The sequence below is a fragment of the Protomyctophum parallelum genome, assembly GCF_964188405.1.
Source record: "Protomyctophum parallelum genome assembly, chromosome: 6".
Classification (NCBI taxonomy): Eukaryota; Metazoa; Chordata; class Actinopteri; order Myctophiformes; family Myctophidae; genus Protomyctophum; species Protomyctophum parallelum.
In genome coordinates, this window is record NC_139701.1 from 53345637 (window position 1) to 53369560 (window position 23924).

The 23924-nt window shown below is 44.8% G+C and overlaps 1 protein-coding gene across 1 annotated transcript; it reads left to right on the plus strand.

Moving 5' to 3' along the window:
• Positions 1 to 732: 732 nt before the first annotated feature.
• Positions 733 to 22933, plus strand: LOC310860090 (ankyrin repeat and MYND domain-containing protein 1-like; the record flags this gene model as incomplete). Its single annotated transcript, XM_083766852.1, has 15 exons — positions 733 to 740; positions 5413 to 5635; positions 6409 to 6531; positions 9352 to 9410; positions 9585 to 9993; positions 11465 to 11622; positions 11835 to 12006; positions 12263 to 12403; positions 12503 to 12664; positions 13407 to 13514; positions 13626 to 13757; positions 16267 to 16430; positions 21158 to 21309; positions 21946 to 22035; positions 22809 to 22933. 15 exons carry the CDS (start codon positions 733 to 735, stop codon positions 22931 to 22933), a joined length of 2226 nt encoding a protein of 741 aa, XP_083622978.1.
• Between the last annotated feature and the right edge of the window lie 991 nt (positions 22934 to 23924).

Sequence of the window (23924 nt, forward strand, 5' to 3'; positions counted from 1 at the left end):
CTAAATCTAGAGTTGCAATACCCTCCATTGACTCCCCACTCATCCAATAAATATCGTTTTGCTATAAGTTATTCATCCCTCTTTTATCCATCCGGCGAGACGGGTCGCCGCATTTTAGGAGCACCAAGAAACTCCTCCAGGTGCTCCAGTACTAGACCAAAAAAGTTCTGTGCAGCCCTGCGTATAACGGAGTAGTTCTATATTACAGGATTGCTACTTTTACCCATTCAGGACAGGAACCCCTTTTGGTGTTTTAAGTATTATGATAGCATTATGATATAATTTATACTTTAGCTATTGAAAAATAGCAGATCTACAAGGTCATAGCGCTATACAATATACAGTATATTATTTCAGAGCAAACGTTTTTAACTCATATCTTTGCTTCTGGGGAGTCCCTGGAACAACATATTTTCAGTTGGAGGGCCGCAGCCAAATTCAGATATTTCTGGGGGTCCTTGATGTGAAAAAGGTTGAGCAACACTGACATACAAACATAAAAAAACTGTTCAGATTTTTTCACCAATGCAAACAGGCCATAATATCGTGACTGAGCACCCTAGGTCACGTGCACACATCCGCCGGGGTGACGGCAGCCTGCTGGGCGAGCGCTGGCGCTTTGGCATGGGGGGGAGGGGGGGTGTCAGATCAACATAATGGAATTAATTCTGTACCGGCCATATATGCAGCGTGACTTTGTAAAGGGTTCGATGATCAACATAATGGAATGTTATGAACAGGTCAGATGTAGAGTTGCTGGCCGGCTCCATATATATGCAGATATGGAGATCTCGTGGTCTCCATGATGTCACGTGATGTCATGAGATGTCACGAGGCATGACCATATATGGAGACGTGATACAGTATATGGAGTGTGGGTGACTATAACTAATGGACGGACGGACGGACGGACTGACGGACGGGAGATGCATGCTTTCATAGCAAATGCGACCTACGGTTGCAATAATAATAAATATGATATATTTGCTGTTTTGCACGCACGCACACACACACACACACACACACACACACAGTCACACACACACACACACACACACACACACACACACACACACACACACACACACACACACACACAGAGTGCTGCGAGTAAACAGCCCAGGCCATCTGTCGTCCTCTATCTGTTCCAGCATTCTGCACGTTAAATGTAAATGACCTGCTCTTTCTAAGACATCCACCAGCCTTACAAGCCCTCACTGACTCTTATAGTGGAAGTATAAGGTAGCTCAGAATCAGTGTTGATTTTGTCGATTAATACTATGACGAAAAATGTTTGTTTTCGCTGACGAAAACTAAATGGAATCTAAGCTATGATGACTAAAACTAAGACTAAATATATATTGACAATTTTGTCAATAAAGAAAAAACTAGACTAAAATGTTAAGAAGGGACTAGTGGACAAGAGATCCAGTATAAGTGATTTTCACACTTGGTTGCATGCTGAAAATAGCAGATCTACAAGCTCACAACGTGTCGCAGCGCGACGCGTTGTGAGCTTGTAGATTTTCAGCAAGTGTAAAATCAGTCATTACGACAGCATCAAGGCCCGCCAAAATACATTTTAGTCGACTAAATCAACTGTAGATTTAGTCGACTAAAATCGTATGATATTTAGTCGACTAAAACTAGACTAACACTAAAGCTTTCCAGGTGGCTAAAAGGTGACTTTCTTTCTGGACAACAATTCCCATTTTGGGATATATATATTTTTTAATGTTAACTTCCTGTCTATTTTTCCCATTTTTATTAGGAAGAAAACCCGGACTGAATATTTCTTTTTGAAAAAAAAACAAAAACAGTACGCGTTTTGGTGATGTATTATATTGTCTGAATCAACTGTTTGTTGATTCAGTTTGTGTTTGTTTACGCACTAAAAGAGTGACTTTGAGAGCTGTTTCAGCATACGATGTAAGTCAACGAGGAGCATATTTTGAATTATCAATTTCTAATCACGGGAGCAATTGTTTTTGATTTCTTGGCCACATTTGGAGTTACATCATGGCAAGGTATAACTACACAACCCAAACCTCTACCAAAGGGGTTTACTCTTTAAATGAGCATCAGTGAATGAAACATTGTGACCTCATACTCATGGGAGAAGTATTTTTCACCTTTTTACTATTTTGAAAAACATTTTTGAACAGTTAAAATAGCCAATCTATACAAGCTCAAAATAGCAAATAAAGGCAAAGTAGTTCAGGGATAAGGGGTTTACGAGCTCTCAACACGACGTGTTGTGAGCTTGTAGATCTTCTATTTTCGCTATTAGGCGGGTAAAAATATGGTTTGACCCTAAAAAAATTGCAACAAAAGGTTTCTCAACTTTTTTTTGTAGTATTAGGTGTCCTTAATAACATACTAAAAGTTTACCAAAGTTTGACCACCCGAAAGGTGTTATTTTCAAGATGGCCGCCGCCAGTTCTTAAAATACCATTACTCCTCCATTATTCATCCTAGAAAAATAATTTTGTTGTCTAACCCCATGTTTTGGTTATCTAGGAATCAATTAGCATATATAAATTATATAAAAGTACAATGATATATTAAAGCAATTGTTTATAAGGTTATAACAGTGTAATAGGACATTTCCCTTTTCTATAATGCCGTACTGCTGTATAGGTGAATTCATCACCTATACACAATTCACATTCTGTTGAAGCTTTCAGGAGATTTATTTTGATACCATAACAATAAGGAATATATTCATTATTACTGGGTGGTACTGTCATGTGACATTTGTAAAAGCATGGCTGCCAAGTGATAGACTGCATGGGAATATTACACAAATCATGGAATAAATTTACAGAGAAATGTCTGCCCTTTTTTTTGGTAAAGGTGTGGCAATAATAATAATAAAAATAAGTCCCCTATAAGGGTAGTGGTTCCCAAACTGTGGGCCGGGACAAACATTGTGAAAATAGGCAATCTATAAAAGCTCACAACGCTGAGTGTCTTTGCAGCAAACACACTCAGTCAGTAGAACCAAATGGCCACTTGTCTGGTCTATGGGGAAGATGGACTCCTCAGTGGGGATACAGTGGAGATAAATGGCCCCTCATGGGCCTAGAGCAGGGGTATCGAACTCAACTTGGGGCGAGGGCCGCATTGGTCAAAAGGTCACTTGATGGGGGCCACAACCAGTTGCGGACGCACGCTCGACGTCTCAGTCAGTCACTGCTATTCTATCTATCTATCTATGTATGCTCAGACAGCCAGCAAGCCACACACATAGTGCTCAGACCCAGCCAGCCACACACATAGTGCTCAGACCCAGCCAGCCAGCAAGCCACACACATAGTGCTCAGACCCAGCCAGCCACACACATAGCTCCGTAAGGGAGTGGTTGCACCACTCAAAAAATACTGGAGATTGGAGAACCTGATTTGGACATGATCTGATGCAGGACAATATTATGTCACTATGACAGAAAGAGAAGATGGGTCTGGCCACATTCATTCACCCCATAATCTCAGTGGAAATTGGGGAATATGTTGACAATAGTCGACAGCTCTGCCGATTAATAATCGATTAATTGAACCCACCCCCCATATTAATCAATATCACAACATGGAGGTCTTAGAACTACCACCACAGGGACAGACAAGCCCCAATCTCTCAAGCTCTCAAGTGCCCCATAGCTTTAATGGGACATGTACTGTATGAGCCACCTCGGACACGCATAGAGGAGAAGATCTTGAGGGTCTTCTTAACTTTGCTCTTCTGTGCTCCAAGTCCCCAGGGAGAAATCCAGTGACCCCCACTCCCCATACTCCCCTGTACCCACCTGAGGGGAACCCTAGGCCCACTAAACTCTAGACCGGACCCCCCTTTACCTTCTCACCCAACCCCACCTATCATACTCCCCTCTGCACCCGGTAGAGACTTAGGTTCTGACTACTCTGCACTAAGAGTAAGTAGAGCGTCGCAGTCCCGCCCCCTCGAGAGAAATCACCGTTCATTTTCCTCATAGACTTTTCAAAAAGTATTTATTTAAAGACGTTTACGCTGCGGACAAAGCCAACTCTTGTCGTGACAAATCATGACAATAGACACAATGTTTTGGGCCAAACAAAGAATTAGAAAGTAGAAAAAAACAGCAGATTACAACACTTGTTGTTTTTCTTCTTTGTAATTATTTGTTTGGTCCAAAATATTGTGTTTGTTGTCATGATTTGTCACGACAAGAGTTGGCTTTGTACGACGCTTATAATGTCTTTCAATAAATACGTTTCGAAATGTCTATGGGAAAAATGCATTGGGAATTATTTCCTGGGCCTGGCGTCGTCATGAAAGGGGGCGGGACTGCGACGCTCTATAATGCAAGAAATTAGTTTTGGGTGGGGTGTATAATGATTATTTACAGTAGTTTGAGCCAACGTTTATCCACCAAGCTATCCAAAACGTTTCAATATTGCAATCATGTAGGCTATTATCTATCAACTGACAGTATTCTCTGCCACAACCTTCTGAATTACTGAAAATTGTGACTATTAGTTTTGTTGTGTTTTGAACACAACAATCTTGAAACACACAATCTTGAAACCTTATTCCAAAAAATATATAAATATTCAGACATTTATTAAATATTTAGTTTAGTTAACTTGAAACTGGTGACTATTTCAGAGGGTTTTAACAGAGTCACAAACACAATATTGGATTTCACAATTATCTAATTGTATCTCTGCAATTTGAACAAGTTCAATGGACTCCTAGACCCCAAAAACATAGGGTTAGACACAAAAAGTACTTGTCTAGGATGAATAATGAAGGAGTTAGGCTATTTTAATGGTTTTTAGGCCATCTTGGACGCCATCTTGAAAATAACACCTTTCGGGTGGTCAAACTTTGGTAAACTTTTAGTATGTTATTAGGGACACCTAATACTACAAAAAACTGTTGAGAAACCTTTTGTTGCAATTTTTTTAGGGTAAGGTGCTTTTTTTTCATAGATTTACTCGCCTACCAGGAAAGTGTACATTTCTGGCGATGGCTTTTCAAAAATAGCAGATAATGCTCGCAGCGTGTCGCTTCGTGCCGTGCTGAATAGTTAGTAGAGTAGAGTTTATTTATTTTGGTCATTATAACAAATCAATACAGTGCCTGTTTTTTTTTTTTTGCTAAAAAAAGAAAGAACATTGACCAAAAAGGTGTAGGCTGAAGCCTAAGCTTATAGTGCCTATACCCTTCTAACAAATAAATGGTAAAATAATACAACAAAGCAAACAGAAGGGGGGAAAAAACAAGAAAACAAAACAAAAACAAACAAACATACACCTGTATGTGCGTGCGTGCGTGTGTGCGTGCGTGTGTGTGTGCGCACGTGAGTGTTGCATGTGTGTGTGTGTGCTGTGTATGTGTGTTGTGCGTGCGTGTGTGTTTCTCCCTCTCCAGACTGGAGGCAGTGAGCGTGCAGGGCTGGGACGTGGCTGCGGTCGTGTCTCTGACGAGGGACAGCTTTGTTGGTGCTAAAGGCCCGTTGGAGCTGGGCTCGGAGCGGCTGATCCAGCAGGCCTCTCTGGGGGACCGGGAGGCCGTTTACCGCGCGCTGCGCTCCGGCGCGGTCCACCCCGACGTCGGAGACGCCCAGGGGAACACGCCGCTCATTGCTGCCGCGGTATACGCCGTCGTTTCTTCCATTTGTTTTTATGCCCCGTTCTTGCTCAGTTACTCATTCATTCCTTCCTTCATTCATTTTGTCATTTGTTTTCTATTAATCCATTTTGGGAGGGAACCCCTTTTGGCGTTAGCATCATGTTATGCTTTATAGCTATTGAAAAATAGCAGATCTACAAGCTCATAGCGCGCCACCGAGTGGCGCGCTGCGAGCTTGTAGGTCTGCTATTTTTGAAAAATCGAAGACCGACTGACGTAGAAACATGGCTTTTTCAGAAAACTGTCGGGATGTAGAAGACATTTTTTAAATCTGATCTCTGGTCAGAATGGGTTAATATGAGTATGTTGTAAGATTATATGATGACAGGCTCCCCCAGGCATGCAATCTACAGTATGTAAAGTGCTTGTGATAAAAGCACTGTATAAATGCACCATTTACCATGATATGGTTTAGTATACATACATACATACATACATACATCTGTATTGGGAGATGAGCGTGCACAACGTAAAGTATAGTACATCAAAACGTCTCACCGGCGATCTAGACGACTTCAGCATGTTTGGACTGCCATAGATACATCTGTCAGTCTGCTGGTGTGTCTGCCTTTTCCTGTCTGTCCCACGACCTGTCTGTCTGTCTGTCCCCCTGTCTGCCCTTCTGTCAGGTTTACTGACACGATGACCTGTCTGTCTGTCCCCCTGTCTGCCCTTCTATCAGGTTTACTGTCATAATGACCTGTCTGTCTGTCCCCCTGTCTGCCCTTCTGTCAGGTTAAGTGCCACAATGACGTGATCCACCTGCTACTGGATATGGGAGCCGATATCGACAAGTCAAACGGCGAGGGCGTGTCCGCCTTGGCAGCGTGTCATGTCCTTTACTACCCTGACCAGTCACTGCACTCTGTAAGTCATGTCCTTTACTACTCTGACCAGTCACTGCACTCTGTAAGTCATGTCCTTTACTACTCTGACCAGTCACTGCACTCTGTAAGTCATGTCCTTTACTACTCTGACCAGTCACTGCACTCTGTAAGTCATGTCCTTTACTACTCTGACCAGTCACTGCACTCTGTAAGTCATGTCCTTTACTACCCTGACCAGTCACTGCACTCTGTAAGACATGTCCTTTACTACCCTGACCAGTCACTGCACTCTGTAAGACATGTCCTGTACTACTCTGACCAGTCACTGCACTCTGTAAGTCATGTCCTTTACTACTCTGACCAGTCACTGCACTCTGTAAGTCATGTCCTTTACTACTCTGACCAGTCACTGCACTCTGTAAGACATGTCCTTTACTACCCTGACCAGTCACTGCACTCTGTAAGACATGTCCTTTACTACCCTGACCAGTCACTGCACTCTGTAAGTCATGTCCTTTACTACCCTGACCAGTCACTGCACTCTGTAAGACATGTCCTTTACTACCCTGACCAGTCACTGCACTCTGTAAGACATGTCCTTTACTACTCTGACCAGTCACTGCACTCTGTAAGTCATGTCCTTTACTACTCTGACCAGTCACTGCACTCTGTAAGACATGTCCTTTACTACTCTGACCAGTCACTGCACTCTGTAAGACATGTCCTTTACTACCCTGACCAGTCACTGCACTCTGTAAGTCATGTCCTTTACTACCCTGACCAGTCACTGCACTCTGTAAGTCATGTCCTTTACTACTCTGACCAGTCACTGCACTCTGTAAGACATGTCCTTTACTACCCTGACCAGTCACTGCACTCTGTAAGACATGTCCTTTACTACCCTGACCAGTCACTGCACTCTGTAAGACATGTCCTTTACTACTCTGACCAGTCACTGCACTCTGTAAGTCATGTCCTTTACTACTCTGACCAGTCACTGCACTCTGTAAGTCATGTCCTTTACTACCCTGACCAGTCACTGCACTCTGTAAGACATGTCCTTTACTACCCTGACCAGTCACTGCACTCTGTAAGACATGTCCTTTACTACCCTGACCAGTCACTGCACTCTGTAAGTCATGTCCTTTACTACCCTGACCAGTCACTGCACTCTGTAAGTCATGTCCTTTACTACCCTGACCAGTCACTGCACTCTGTAAGTCATGTCCTTTACTACCCTGACCAGTCACTGCACTCTGTAAGTCATGTCCTTTACTACCCTGACCAGTCACTGCACTCTGTAAGACATGTCCTTTACTACCCTGACCAGTCACTGCACTCTGTAAGTCATGTCCTTTACTACCCTGACCAGTCACTGCACTCTGTAAGACATGTCCTTTACTACTCTGACCAGTCAATGCACTCTGTAAGTCATGTCCTTTACTACTCTGACCAGTCACTGCACTCTGTAAGACATGTCCTTTACTACCCTGACCAGTCACTGCACTCTGTAAGACATGTCCTTTACTACCCTGACCAGTCACTGCACTCTGTAAGTCATGTCCTTTACTACCCTGACCAGTCACTGCACTCTGTAAGACATGTCCTTTACTACCCTGACCAGTCACTGCACTCTGTAAGTCATGTCCTTTACTACCCTGACCAGTCACTGCACTCTGTAAGACATGTCCTTTACTACTCTGACCAGTCACTGCACTCTGTAAGTCATGTCCTTTACTACTCTGACCAGTCACTGCACTCTGTAAGACATGTCCTTTACTACCCTGACCAGTCACTGCACTCTGTAAGACATGTCCTTTACTACCCTGACCAGTCACTGCACTCTGTAAGCCAGAGAGGTAAAGAAAAACAAACCACTGTACATTTGTACAAGACACAATGCACATGAAGTTTTAGTTTAACTCAGAGAGGATATACACATATACACACACAAGTGGTTCCCAAACGTTGTAGCCCCGTGACCCAAAAGAGAAAACTCTCCCCACGACCCAAAGTAGTGAAAATAGCAGATCTAAAAGGTTGTATATCAGCTATTTCACTACTTCTGAAACATTTGTTTTCTTTATATATAACAATATATAGCCTATAGCATATATATATCAAATTGTTTGGCAACTAGTGCAGTATGGTATTGGTATCCATTTGGTTACATTTGTACACTCTCAGAGTAATACATGGATAAAGAGACATTTACTGGGTATGTTTGTATTAAATTAAATCCATGTTTTCATCATAAATCTAAATATATGAAGTCTTTCAGAGATGCAGAAGAAGACGTAGAGCGCCTATAGAGGGCTTATTGGAACAGCAGTCTTATCAGCCCAATCATGGACAAGGTGGTAACGGCTGCGCTTGAGCGCCACCTTGTGGCTCTCTCACAGCCTAAAAAAAAACCTTCTGCCACATGCACAGATGACAGATCACATTCATCTATTACTTATTTTTATACAGCTGTTTTAGTTTATGTTTTTTAGAAAACCTAGAGCTCTAATACTATATGATATGCTGTGCCTGTGCAACAAGACATGTTTGACACCAACCACAAAATAATAATATTAAATACACCCTGGGAGCTGTTTGCCAGTTTTCTATTTTGACATCGCTGCATTGACTAATTGGAAGTGAAATTCAGGAAACTGTAAAACATATTTGTACTGATCTCTTTAAACAGTGGAAGTGGAATGGTTGTTGTGATGATTTATTGTCTTTTTTTCCCAATACATTTTTGCACAAATGCAACAAATGCTCCCATGTTTCTTTGTGATGTGTGTCACCAGACAGTGAACAGTTCCCAGACCAGCCCATGTTTCTTTGTGATGTGTGTCACCAGACAGTGAACAGTTCCCAGACCAGCCCAGTGGAAACCAGCCGCACATCTCATTCTGCTCGGTAACACAGCTACTTGTTAAAATGTATCAACAGTTTATTTCTCATGGTTAACAAACACATGAACATCACATTTGTCTCCACCAGTGAGGAGGTCAGTCTCTAATGTGGATTGAGGCTGGCTGATGTAACTTACACTGATGTAACTTACATAGTGTATCTGTGGTCTCATCTCAGGATGACAGAGGAACCCACAGAGCAGATGCCAGAGGAACCCACCGAGCAGAAGACAGAGGAACCCACAGAGCAGATGCCAGAGGAACCCACCGAGCAGAAGACAGAGGAACCCACAGAGCAGATGCCAGAGGAACCCACCGAGCAGAAGACAGAGGAACCCACAGAGCAGATGCCAGAGGAACCCACAGAGCAGATGCCAGAGGAACCCACAGAGCAGATGCCAGAGGAACCCACAGAGCAGTTGCCAGGCCACGGCAGCAATGCACACAGTGATGATGACAGCGATCACCGTGGCGTTTTCACTGACACCCACAGCGGCTGGCCGGGTGACACCGCGACAACCACAGGACGTGCAGAGAGGCAGGTGAAGAAGCCAGCTGGGAAACAGGGCGAGGTCAACGGGGGGGAGGTGACAGAAAGAGGACGGGGGAGCACGCAGAGGGCGAGGAAAGAGAAACGGGAAGCGAGATAGAAGGAAAGGAGGAAGGACAGGGAGAGGAGGAAAGAGAGAGGGAAGTCGGGGAAAAGAGAATAATAGATGGGGTGGAAAGGGAGAGGGAAATGGCGGAGACAGATATCCTGCTTGGTGAGAGGAGAGAGATGGAGGCAAGAGAAGGGGATGAGCACGGTGCAGGGGAGGGAGAGAGGGCTGTTGGGCAGCAGGGTGAAGATGCAGGCGAGAGGGAGGAAGAGGAGAGAGGGGTTGGGGGTGGATGTGAGCAGCGTGGTAAAGAAGGCTTTCTGCTGGTGCTGGATGGTCACATCTCACTGGGCAGTGTGTCATGGCTGGAGGGTGGATCCATAGGTGGAGCCGGTTCATCAAACATAGTTCAGGTACAGTGTGGACTGGAGCAATGACACCTGCACATCATCACATGCAATTCATGTGTTTCAGTCAGAGATATATTCCAGTTTAACTTTACACGTTTAAAAAATGTTCCCCCTTTTCCTAAATTTAGAATAGCCAATTATTCTTTACACCCCTTTTACTCCTCAATTTAGTCGTTATTAATATGCCAATTCATTCCTCCCCACCCACACATTTCTGTGTCGTCACTGCTGTCCTATCCTACTGACTCACTGCTATCATATGCTACTGACTCACTGCTGTCCTATCCTACTGACTCACTGCTGTCCTATCCTACTGACTCACTGCTGTCCTATCCTACTGACTCACCTACTGACTCACTGCTGTCCTATCCTACTGACTCACTGCTGTCCTATCCTACTGACTCACCTACTGACTCACTGCTGTCCTATCCTACTGACTCACTGCTGTCCTATCCTACTGACTCACCTACTGACTCACTGCTGTCCTATCCTACTGACTCACCTGCCAGTGAGGAGCGCCCACCGGGAGGACGTAGAGGTCCCTGGGCAGGAGGATTAGGACGAATGCTCTACCGTAGAGCCTTCGTCCTAATCCTCCTGCCCGGGGAATGCCCATGATTCCGACATCCCGTTAGTCCAACCTACGTGGCCGGTTAAGACTGAGGTTAGGGTTAGCGACCTATGTGGCCGGTTAAGACTGAGGTTAGGGTTAGTGACCTACGTGGCCGGTTAAGACTGAGGTTAGGGTTAGTGACCTACGTGGCCGGTTAAGACTGAGGTTAGGGTTAGCGACCTACGTGGCCGGTTAAGACTGAGGTTAGGGTTAGCGACCTATGTGGCCGGTTAAGACTGGGGGCGTGGCTGGTTAGGGTTAGCGACCTGACCTACAGTACGTGGCCGGTTAAGACTGAGGTCCCAAAACACCCCGCTGACAGGTGCCGTCCCATTTTGACTCAAATATTGGTGATGTATGCATGGATACAATTGGACTAAAACTATACATTGTCAGTGAAATATGCGTCAAAATGAACACGTCCGTCTGTCCGCAGCAGTGTGACACTCACGCCACCTTTGACTCGGCTCGCACCCTGGACAGCTTTCCCCTGCAGGTCCTGCAGTGCACGGCAGAAGCCATGAGTCGTGCGGGGATCGCCCAAAGTGCCGACACACAGGAGACCGTCCGCAAGATGGCCGCCATGAAAGCTGAGTGAGTGTTCTGCTCCGTCCTGCTGTGTTCTGCTGCTGTTCTGCTGTGTCTGCTGTGTGTGTGTGTGTGTGTGTGTGTGTGCGTGTGCGTGCGTGTGCGTGTGCGTGTGCGTGTGCGCGTGTGTGTTAAATGAAGACTCAGGGTTTTACTGTGCATGAATCTGATCTCAGGTCAGAATGGGTTAAATGAAGACTCAGGGTTTTACTGTGCAGGCACCGGGTTCGTTGGAGCACTCTGCAGCTGTTGTTGGACCGGGGGGCGGACCCTGATGCGTCCAGGACGGCCGTGCCCGTCCTCTTTCTGCCCATCATGGCTGCTCACACCGAGGCAGTGAGGAAACTGCTGCTGTGTGGGGCACGCACCGACGTACCCCTCCCGCCTGAGGTAAAAATGAAACTGCTGCTGTGTGGGGCACGCACCGACGTACCTCTCCCGCCTGAGGTAACATGAAACGACATGATCGGGACATCCCTAGTTTCCGTAGCCTCGTGTGTGAGTCGTGTGACTGTGTTTCTTAAATGTAAAATACACTCCTGGCATGTTTTGTGTGTGTGTGTGTGTGTGTGTGTGTGTGTGTGTGTGTGTGTGTGTGTGTGTGTGTGTGTGTGTGTGTGCGCGCGTGTGTGCGCGTGCTCGCTAGAGGAAAGGCCTGTATCCTCTGCACATGGCGGCAGCGCTGCCCGGTCCAGAGGGACCCAGCATCACAGAGCTCCTGTTGCATGCTGTGGCTGACGTGGACGCGCAGGTACTCGACCAGAGTGACATCTATCACTTGGATACGGTGCGTGTTTTGCTGTACTTCACCAGTTGCGTCCAATTTTCTTTTATTTTTGTCACATTGATAATCACAATGGCATTGCAATTAAATTGTTCCCTTCAGCAGCCTTCAGCGGAGGCCCAAGCAACGCAGGGCAACAGTACACCAAAAGCCCCCTCCTCCTGGGACCCCCGTGCTGCGTCCAGCTCCCTCGTCAGTGCGTCTCCTGTCGAGGGGGGCAGGACTGCCTTGCATGTGGCCTGTCAGAGACGGTGTGACTATAGCGTCAGTGGTGCACCACACACTCATCCACACGCACATACTGTAGGAGGATTGATATCCGCATATATTGTTATTTAATTACTTTTTTAATATGTAGGCTTATGTCTATCTTTTTATGTGACCAAAGTCACTTCGTGACTTCTTGGTCCCTTAAAAACACAAAAACAATAAGTGAAATGAATAGAATGAATAGAATTCTGATCATTTTAGAATAGCTGTGTGTTGTTGTGTTTATCTTAACAGTCACAGCTGTGTGTTGTTGTGTTTATCTTAACAGTCACAGCTGTGTGTTGTTGTCTTTATCTTAACAGTCACAGCTGTGTGTTGTTGTGTTTATCTTAACAGTCACAGCTGTGTGTTGTTGTGTTTATCTTAACAGTCACAGCTGTGTGTTGTTGTGTTTATCTTAACAGTCACAGCTGTGTGTTGTTGTCTTTATCTTAACAGTCACAGCTGTGTGTTGTTGTCTTTATCTCAACAGTCACAGCTGTGTGTTGTTGTGTTTATCTTAACAGTCACAGCTGTGTGTTGTTGTGTTTATCTTAACAGTCACAGCTGTGTTGTTGTGTTTATCTTAACAGTCACAGCTGTGTGTTGTTGTGTTTATCTTAACAGTCACAGCTGTGTGTTGTTGTCTTTTTCTCAACAGTCACAGCTGTGTGTTGTTGTGTTTATCTTAACAGTCACAGCTGTGTGTTGTTGTGTTTATCTCAACAGTCACAGCTGTGTGTTGTTGTGTTTGCAGCACGCCAGGGAAGTGGTATCTCTCCTTCTCTCCCACCGAGCCAGCACGCACCTACTCTGGAGTGGACATTCCCCCCTCTCGCTAGCTATTGCTAGCGGCAACAACCTGGTAACGTTCAGTACACAAAGATACACATCCACATACACATAATATGTGTAAGGGTGTGTATTCTGTACAGTATATTATACTGTACAGAATCTCACTGACTCTCCTTGGCAGGCGGTGGAGGAGCTGCTTAAGGCAGGTGCTGACCCCAACCTACCGCTGGGCCGCGGTGTGGGCAGTGCCCTCTGTGCCCTCGCCAACGTACACTATGACTCTGGAGGACACCCACGCAACAGAGCTAAGCTGGTACACAAGCACGCACGCGCGCGCGCACACACACACACACACACACACACACACACACACACACACACACATGCACGCACGCACGCACACACACACACACACACACACACACACCTGACGAAGTTGTAATTGGCATCGAAATGTTGTCATTCCTGCCTTAAAGGACCACTTCACCACTTTTCAACCTATCTTCATATAATAGGTCCTCACTAATAATCATGAAAAATTGCGCAATTGTTTTTCTACTCGGTCTGTGTCTCATAGGAGGGCTGTGTGGGCAGTTCAGAAACCGTCTTCCAGTGACATCATCGATGGGGAATACAAGCTAATGTTAACTGCAGGCTTTCTAGTCCTGAAAAGTTCCAATGTGAAAATGGAAGCCATCGTTCTCACGATAATGAAAATCTAAACATTTTTGTAAAAATATTCTTGTTTAAAAATAAAAATTAGCTTGATGATGATGTCACTGGAAGACGGTTTCTAAACTGCCCACAGCCCTCCTATGAAACACAGACTGAGTACAATTTACAATTTACAATTTACAATTTAGGCATTTAGCAGACGCTCTTAATCCAGAGCGATTTACAATAATCAAGAACAAAAGCATGGGAATACATCACAAAAGCATTTATCATAAAACATGCGTAAGCTAAGAAAGTAACAGTGGAATATCTATATTATGAGACTATACATATAAACTATATATATATACTACTATGCTATACATATGTACTATGGCGTGCTATGACTATATACAATGCAATTATAGTGCCGTCTACATAACATGCTATAAGTCTGTATCAGATGCTATCTAAGTCTACAGAAATGCTATCTAAGGGGGTAGGGTAAGTGCTATGGGCCATGATGGAGTCTAAAAAGGTGGGTTTTCAGACTACGGCGGAAGATTGGGAGTGATGCTGCAGTTCTGACTGCAATGGGAAGTGCATTCCACAGTTTTGGAGCCAGAGGGGAGAAGAGTTTGGGACGTGTGGAGCGTTGTCCCGGCGTTTTTAGTGAGGGTACTTCCAGCTTCCCTGCGTTGGCTGATCTGAGTGCGCGGGAGGGTTTGTAGGGTTCAATCATACTTGCAAGATATGGGGGAGCCATACCTTTGGTTGCCTTGAATGCCAGCATCAGAGTTTTGTATTCTGTGCGGGCAGTGACCGGGAGCCAGTGGAGGGAGCGGAGCAGGGGGGAGACATGCGAGAATTTTGGCTGGTTGAAGACCAAGCGAGCTGCGGCATTTTGGATCAGCTGGAGAGGCTTAAAGGGACACTTCACCCTCTTTGCAAAAAAATATATGTTAATGACGTTTAGAAGCTTTAGAACACTTTCCTGGGGGGCTTTATGTATGTAATATGTGGTTTTAGATATTTTAGATTGTAGCAGTGAGCCTGTTGTCTCTGATGTCATGGACACTGGGCTCACTTCCTTCCTGGACTACATGTTGTCTCAGTAAGACAGCTCTCCCCCTATCCACAAGGAGGAGCAGTGCACCAAAGAATTATGGAAATTGTAGTCCAGGAAGGTAGTGAGACCAGTGTCCATGACATCAGAGACAACAGGCTCACTGCTACAATCTAAAATAACTAAAACCACATATTACACACATAAATACCCCCAGGAAAGTGATCTAAAGCTTCTAAATGTCATTAACATATATTTTTTTGCAAAAAGGGTGAAGTGTCCCTTTAAGTGCACATGCTGGTAGGCCAGTAAGGAGGGAGTTACAATAGTCGAGTTTTGACAAGACTGTTGTCTGGATTAGGAGCTGGATTAGGAGTAGAAAGAAATCGTGCCATTTTATCATGATTATTGATTAGTGAGGACCTATTATCTGAAGATAGGTTGAAAAGTGGTGAAGTGGCCCTTTAACCATTTTGGGCGGGAACCCCTTTTGGTGTTAGCATTACGTTATGCTTTAGCTATTTTTGAAAAATCGAAGAACGATTTTTTAGAATCTGATCTCAGGTCAGAATGGGTTAAAGAAAAAGGCTTCAACTGTCCGAGTTGCTCCTTCCAGATCATTCTTTCATGTTTTTTGTGTTTTGGGGGGTATTCTCACTAACAACTCTTTTTGCATGTGTCGCTGCCTGACAGCGCGTCACGTGTACGAGTCGCGTTCATGACGACCTTTGCTGCGTGTCTCTCCCATTCTCTCTCTCCCTCTTTCCTGTCCATCTTCAATTACTACTAGCCAAAAGAAAATCTTAAAAAGAAAATCACACCCATGTGAACTGAGTGGTGAGTGGTGCAACTCCCCCTCCCCCCTCTCTCTCTCTCTCTCTCTCTCTCTCTCTCTGTGTCTCTCTCTCTCATTAGCAGGCAACAGTGCAACACTATTTCTCTCTGTTTCTGGCACAACAGCGCCACTTTTTCCCCTACTGGTACTCTAAACATCGGGACATAGTCACACAGGTTGGGACAAAGGGACATTGCTGTTCCTTGGAGTGGTTGCACCACTCAAAAAGTAAGTGTCCATCTGTCCGTCTACCCCATTCACCCACAGGACGTGCGTATTGCTCGCACCCCCTACCACACTCTGAACAGGCGGGAGAGAGAGACGTTCAACGCACGGCGGCAACTGCTGAGCATGATGGGAGATCTGCTGAGGCAGTCTGCTGCTGTCCACCGGGCAGCGGAATCCCCGGCCTCCCTCACTGAAACATCCAGGTACTGTAGATCCACTAGAGGTTTCCCCCGGCCTCCCTCACTGAAACATCCAGGTACTGTAGATCCACTAGAGGTTTCCCCCAGCCTCCCTCACTGAAACATCCAGGTACTGTAGATCCACTAGATCTACTAGAGCATACATGGGCAACTGGCGGCCCCGGGGGCCACATGCGGCCCCCACCTTCAGCTAATGTGGCCCTCAGATTAATTTCGGAACACCGATATGTTATTGGTTTCATTCCAAACATTCAAACATGACCCGCTTTAATTACTTACAGTCTAAATTAGTAGCTTGCTGAGTAGTGTTACAAGTAATGTTATTGTCTTTTTTTTATGTCCAATATATTTGTATTTAGTTCAAATTACTTTTCAGGATCCCAATTAAAAATAGCAAAACAATATTCAGGATTTCAAAAATAGCGTTTGAACTTGTAGATCTGCTATTTTTGCTACGACTGCATGCATGCAATGTGGCCCCTCTGGAGTGAGCATGGAAATACTGTATAGTGGCCCTCTCCATCGTCAAAGTTGCCCAACCCTGTACTAGAGGTTTCCCCCAGCCTCCCTCACTGAAACATCCAGGTACTGTAGATCCACTAGAGGTTTCCCAGGCCTCGTCACATCCAGGGGCGTTACTATAGCGCGACGCAAACAACGCAACTGCGTGGGGGCCCAGAGGCAAGGGGGGCACACGGCCGTGTGCGCCCGCGTGTCGCCCGTAAAGTAAAATTATAAACACATTACAGAGATGCAACGACAGTTGAGTTGAACAAAGTTTGGCGGAGCCTGGTGGTGTGGCTGCGTCACACACATCATAGGCAACACGTGCCCCGCCTCCAAATAATTAATAATAACACAGTCGCCACAGAAGTGTCTGTGGCTTTCCCAATCTCGAGTCCCGACAGCCATGTACGTTCACAAATCACAACTACAACTGTACAGTGCCCCGCTGTTTATAAATCAACACACAGTTTGGGCTTGTTTTTACAGGCTGCAGCTGTTGCTCTGATTACAATCGCGACAGGTACCGTCACAACTGCTGTACAATGCCCCACTGCACTGCTTATAACAGGGGGGGGGGGGGGGTAGGGTGCTGTCGGCAGGTGGAGCGAAATCCAGACGCGGCGGACGACGAAGTCGCGACCTATTATTTTCAGTCGCAACGTATAATATCAATTCGTCCCGTCAGAACGGACTCGTCGCGGCTATATCTACCCGTTTGCGTCGTAATATGTTGACTGTTATTTTCCGTCGCAACGTAAAGAATCCGTTCTGGCGTGAGCTGGACTCGTCGCTGCAGAACGTGACTCGTCGCGGCTATATCTACTAGGGCATTCATAAAAAAATCGATTTATCGATTTATCGATAAACGAGTCACGAGTCGACTCGCAGCAGCGCGAGTCGAAAGTTGAGCTTTTTTTTTTTTTTTTTTCTCCCCTTTTTTCATTGCATTCAGAACGCGCCCTTAATTAAAAACCAAATGCAGCTGTGTAGGCTATGTGGCTCTCAGCGCGCGGTGTCCCACTATTGAGACTGGCTGAAGTCTGTTTGAACTGCGCTGTGTCAGAGAAGTAACAGATAGAAGCACGCAAACGTTACCCCCAAACGATATCCCCCTCACCTCCGTGCTGGAAATATAACGTCTGGGTTCCCGAGGCTACATGCATGCTGACGCAATGACTGTCTGTTTCTGGCTAAGCTTTACGCGCAGCGCACATGAACCTCTCCGTCTCCGGTCAGTGCGGGTTGTTGTTTATTTGCATGGCTCAGAAAATGAGTAACAAATGAGAACGTTATCGAGTTGTGGAGGAGGAGGAGGAGGAGGAGGAGAATAATAATGTCATATCTCTCATTGTGTTCTCGGTGCTGCTGCTGCGCTGTGTGCCAATACCACTACTTTACCTGGATAACATCATCTTTTCATTTTGACATGATTCACATGAAATAATAATCCTGTACCGGAACCGCGTGTAGCGTTTGGTTTCATTAATGCTATCGTCACAAAATAGCCTACAGCTGCTGCTGCTAAAGATACAAAGATTGGACATTTTTAAACGACGCAAAACGTAGAATTCCCCTCTTGCGTACCAGTGCCACGTGTCCCGCGGACCGGCACCGGTGTTTGGGAACCTCTGATATAGATCTGATACATGCACTGTGACTGTGTCATATTGGAGAGGCCACTGAATGCGCAGTGCTATGTTTGACATGCTCCGTATTTGAGCGCGCGGCAGCTCCACCCGCCCCTGTTAAATCCCCCCCCCCCCCCCCCCCCCGCCGCCAGAAACGATAATTCGACTTATCGATAAATTACTGTCCGACAAGTCGACTGGGAAAAATCTCAAGTCGTTAATGCCCTAATATCTACCCGTTTGCGACGTAATAGTGACTTTGTTATATGCCCGGCGCCCGGCACGTGCGCCGAGCTCTCCGCCGTCTCCAAGCGAGCCTGAGTGGTTCTCTGGGGTTCCAGCAGGCCTTTTTCCGCGCGCATCGTGCCCGGGGAACGGCCCATGCGCCCGCCTTCGCCGTCCCCAGGCGACCCTGCGTTCCAGAGCTGTCACCTTTTTTGCCCACCGAAAATAGCAGATTTACCAGCTCCTACATACGGGATGGCCCGACCCGCGTCTGTGGACCCCTGGGGGGGTGTGTGTGTGAGCGTCTGAGCTCCTATCTGTGTGCCTCCCCCCCCCCCCACCCCATGTGGACCCTTGCAGGGGGGGGGGGGGTCCCCCTATGCACTTTGTGTAGATGCTGCGTATCGCCTCATACTGAAAAAATTACTATTTTACGCACAGCGCAAGGCAATATGTGATTACGATCGTCCTTCTGGCCAACACAATAGATAACCTACAAGGACATATGAATTTAATTTATATACACGGCTATATTAATTTAGCCGATCATCAAAGCTCACCGCGCTCGTATAGCGCATTGACTGTCTGTCTGTCTGTCTGTCTGTCTGTCTGTCTGTCTGTCTGTCTGTCTGTCTGTCTGTCTGTCTGTCTGTCTGTCTGTCTGTCTGTGTCTCAATGACTTGCCTTAGGCGGATAATATAGACTACAAGTACTTTATTAAAGTAAAGTAAAAGAGTGAGTTCTCATTGCGTTCTCTGCGTCGTAGCGCATGCAGATAGGCAGATAGGGGGGGGGGGCAGTTCTATAGGCAAGGGCAGAAGGTTCCTATAACGACAGTGGGTGCGTGCCCACCTTAGAGTAGCCTATATATTTTAAGGCACCCGCCCCGCAACTTATTATTATTGGCTTATTATTTTGCCACCAGCGGAGTTGACGCCGTTGTCTAGTATAGACTATAGGCCTGTGCCAGGATGATTTTAAATACACACACACACACACACACACACACACACACACACACACACACACACACACACACACACACACACACACACCGAGTACTAAGTATAAGTAGCATATAGGGTACGGCTCTAAAAACATTAAATACTGCGGGAGCATTACACTAAACAAAGTTGGATTTGTACATTGCAGAAACGTAACATAACGTAAGTGTTCTTATTATTGTCCGTCTGGGTTGTATAATGCAGTGTGAGTCCGCTCCGCGATAGCCGATCTGCAAGCTCACAATGCGTTGCGCTGATTGACAGTGCACGTGCAGCAGCTACTGTATAAAATTATATTTAAGTAGGCTACTTTTTTGTGTGACGTCTGTGTGTTATTGACTTCTTGTTCCTTAATGTGCAGGTTTATCAGAGCGATATAGTGCAGCTGTGAGTGAGTAGGCCTAGCTGCTGCTGCTGCGTCCGTGCACCAATAGAGCGACCGCGGCAGCGGCACGTATGCTTGAAATATTAAATAAAAATATAGCGCCGGCCGTCGGGGGTTCATTTGGTTCCAACCGTCCCATTATGGTCAACACTTATGATATGCTATTGCATTCTTCCAACTAAAGATTTAAATATTAATCTGAAAAGATGACATGGCACGGACTGGCTCAGAACATCTCCCTGCATCATTATATCAAAACCAGGCCTATACTGAATGTAGGCAATTGAATTCCATGACTTTTGTTTCAATCAACTGAACTAGACCAATAAAATAGTAGGCTAGTATTTATGTTTTTCGTTAATAATAATGCATGCTAATTATTATTGAACGGTAAGTACGCTGGTATGTATACGCTATGGTACACTATAAGCTTGTAGATCTGTTTATTTTAAGCATGCCGCCGCATTCTGTCAGAATCTCGTGTGTGTTATTATTGAACCATTTCATTTCATGTCTGTCTGTCTGTCTGTCTGTCTGTCTGTCTGTCTGTCTGTCTGTCTGTCGGCGTCTGATCTACAAGCTCACGCATCGCAGCGGACAGCGGTTGATTATCGCTGGGCCGCAGCGGGTCTATATCGCCTAATGTATCATACAGCGAATGAAAGCAAACGTGTGTATGGACGTACTCGAAAATACGTTGCGACGCAAAAAAATTGGGCGCGACGCAAAAAAAAATCTGTCACAACGTCGTCGTACGTCGCGTTTGGATTTCGCTGTCTCTCGCTGTCGGGGGCACTCACTGATCAGCCTGCGTCGGGGGCGGGGCCCACTGACATCTAGTTAACGCATCTGGTCACATCTAATTGCGTCCGGCCGGCGGCCGCACACCGTAGACACACACATACACAGCGTTTCCCTATAATGACCTTTAGCCAAACAACTAACCGATCAGGTGACGGATGTCTTTCTCTCTGTTCCCAGGAACCAGTTTAAGTTTTGCTACCGATGTGGCCGCTCTGTGTCTGTGCTGTTGACGGCGTGTAGTCGCTGTCATGACGTATTCTACTGCTCCAAGACCTGCAAGTTGAAGGCCTGGAATGAAGGACACAAGGATGAGTGCGTCCGTACTCCAGGTCTGAGCGGTGGTCATTAGCCAGCTGTTCGTTATGATTTTTTATTTAGAGAGTTTATTTATTTATTTTGGTCATTATAACAAATCAATACAGTGCCTGCTTTTTTTTTTTTTGATCAGGGTAGAAACAAATGCAGTGTAAAAGAAAGGAAGTCAACAACAGCTCTGCTCCACGGTGTTTTATTTATTTAAAACACCGACATACTACTAGTGATACAGCGTGTCGGCCATGACTGGCCTTCATCAGGTGGGGTGTCTGTTGGGTGTGCGCAACCCTCTTGTTTTTTAAACTAGAAACAAATACTGGTCATCTGTTAATGAAGGGTTAATGCCAATAGATATTCATATTATTTTAATGTGTCCTATTGATTGGTTGATTTCATTCTTTATTAGCAGTTTGCAAAAAGAATAATAATAATAATAAAAGCTTAGGAAAGTACAGTTCGATACAAGGTCTGCTAAGAGGATTTTAAACCCAAGAAAGCCTCTATGCGTTGTTTCCATTGACTTTCTGGACTGCTACAGCTATAAGAAGCACACTTCTACACACTTCTTGTGTGTGTGTGTGTGTGTGTGTGTGTGTGTGTGTGTGTGTGTGTGTGTGTGCGTGTGCGTGTGCATGTGCGTGTGCATGTAGGCCGTTCTGCTAAGGTAGCCCAGGTGGTGGAACAGATGGCGACTGACCCAAAACAGAGGAGATGTCAGAAGACACAACAACCAGGCCTTGGTAAGGCTGATAATGTATCGTCACGTTTTTATGGGAGTGGCAATATAATGTAGGCTTTTCAGTGGACACTTTCACATCACAGTACTTCAGGTGATAAAATAAATACATTACATTAAATTAACCTTAAAAACGACACGTTCGGAGCTTTTAGATGTGCTACCTATTTCAAATATTTTTTTATTATTATTTTATAATATAATGTTTTTGTATAATTACAAAAAAAGGAACGTTTTGGACTTTATAGGACAACATCGATGGGTCATATTATTTGACTTGATTTATTTGATATATTCAAGATACAGTTAAAAAAGAGCAGTACAGAATTGTCCGGATTGCACAAAAAGTCAAAGACTTACATTTACTATTACTATGGGGTAGTAGAACAGCCCTGAAATAGACCTCTGTTGGGTCTTGACTCTTGACTGACTCCAATGTGGAGTGAATTGTCATTCATTGATTAAGACCGGAGTAGAGTAGTAATTGACAACACTGAGGAAGGCCCAAAACGCGTCCGTTGTCCGTCAGAGGTAAATATACCATGTGAAATGGACTATTCCTTCATTCCTGTTTGTACCTTTGAGCCTTGTACCTACTATAAGACCATTCATCTAATTTGGAGTATTGCAGGATTTATGCTTTTGCAGTTTATCTTTCTCTCAACTTAAGACCAGAATAGACCTGTACAAAACAAGTAATCTATGCGTCAATGAAAGACTTGGTGTTGGATTAAACTAGCCGAAAGTCTAACTTGTTATCTCTCCCTCCTTCTGCAGTACCGGTGACTGGAACGCGACAACACGCTGGGTTGGAAATGGACAGAACCCCTCGACCCTTGAGCATGGCTCAGAAGGTCTCTGAGAGCCAGCGCAACTTGAAGGAAAACTACAGCTTTGAATGACCTTTCATCAATTTGAGATTAATAAATTGTGTCAATAAAAAGGAATTATAGCCTGTACAGCTTTTGATCTACAGGCAAAATAGCAGACCTACAAGTTCATATTAACTTGTAGGTCTGCTATTTTTGAAAGATCGTGAAAATGCACCTCAAATCTTTAAATATATATTATTACAGAGTGAACATTTTAACTCAAATCTTTGCTTCTGGGGAGGTCCCTGGAACTACATATTTTCAGATGGGGGGGCGGAGGCATATTAAATATAAATGGCGAGTCAAGACCCAAATATTATGGCGATTTATTTTTTTATTATTTACTATAGTCCTAATAAACCCCAAGAAATTACATCTGGCCACAAAAGATCACAGGATCTACTGAATGTGTCAAACTGACATATTGAGCCTATACACACAGTATAAGCCTTCCCACAGGCTACCTTCACATTCAGTAGATCCTGTGATCTTCTGTGGCCAGATGTAATTTCCTGGGGTTTATTAGGACTATAGTAAATAATAAATAAATAAATAAATCACCATAAAATGTTGTAAAGAAATACATATTTAGCCCCATGCTCGAATGCCCCCGCCCCCCTGTCAAAAAGAGCTAAAATCCCTAAAACGAAAGAAAGCAGCAAATGAAAGAAAATTAACACTCACCTTTTAGTTTCTCTAATAACAACCTAAAACATGAACCTTGGTTGAAAAAAACTAAAGTTGTCCTTTAAGCATCTGCATTACTTAATTTACACGAAATTTACCCATTTAGAGACATCATCACAAGAATTGTAGACAACATCTTATCCAACGACAACTCATTCGTACTCATTCATAGTACGTGTTGGTGGCCTGTGATTGATATTGATTGGTTGATTGAAGTATTTATTAACAGTTTTACAGCAGAATTACAGAACATTTCAAGCACAACTCAATACAAACTGTGAGTGGACGACCAATAAAGCACTAGACTTGTTTACCTTGTTCAATTCATCATAAC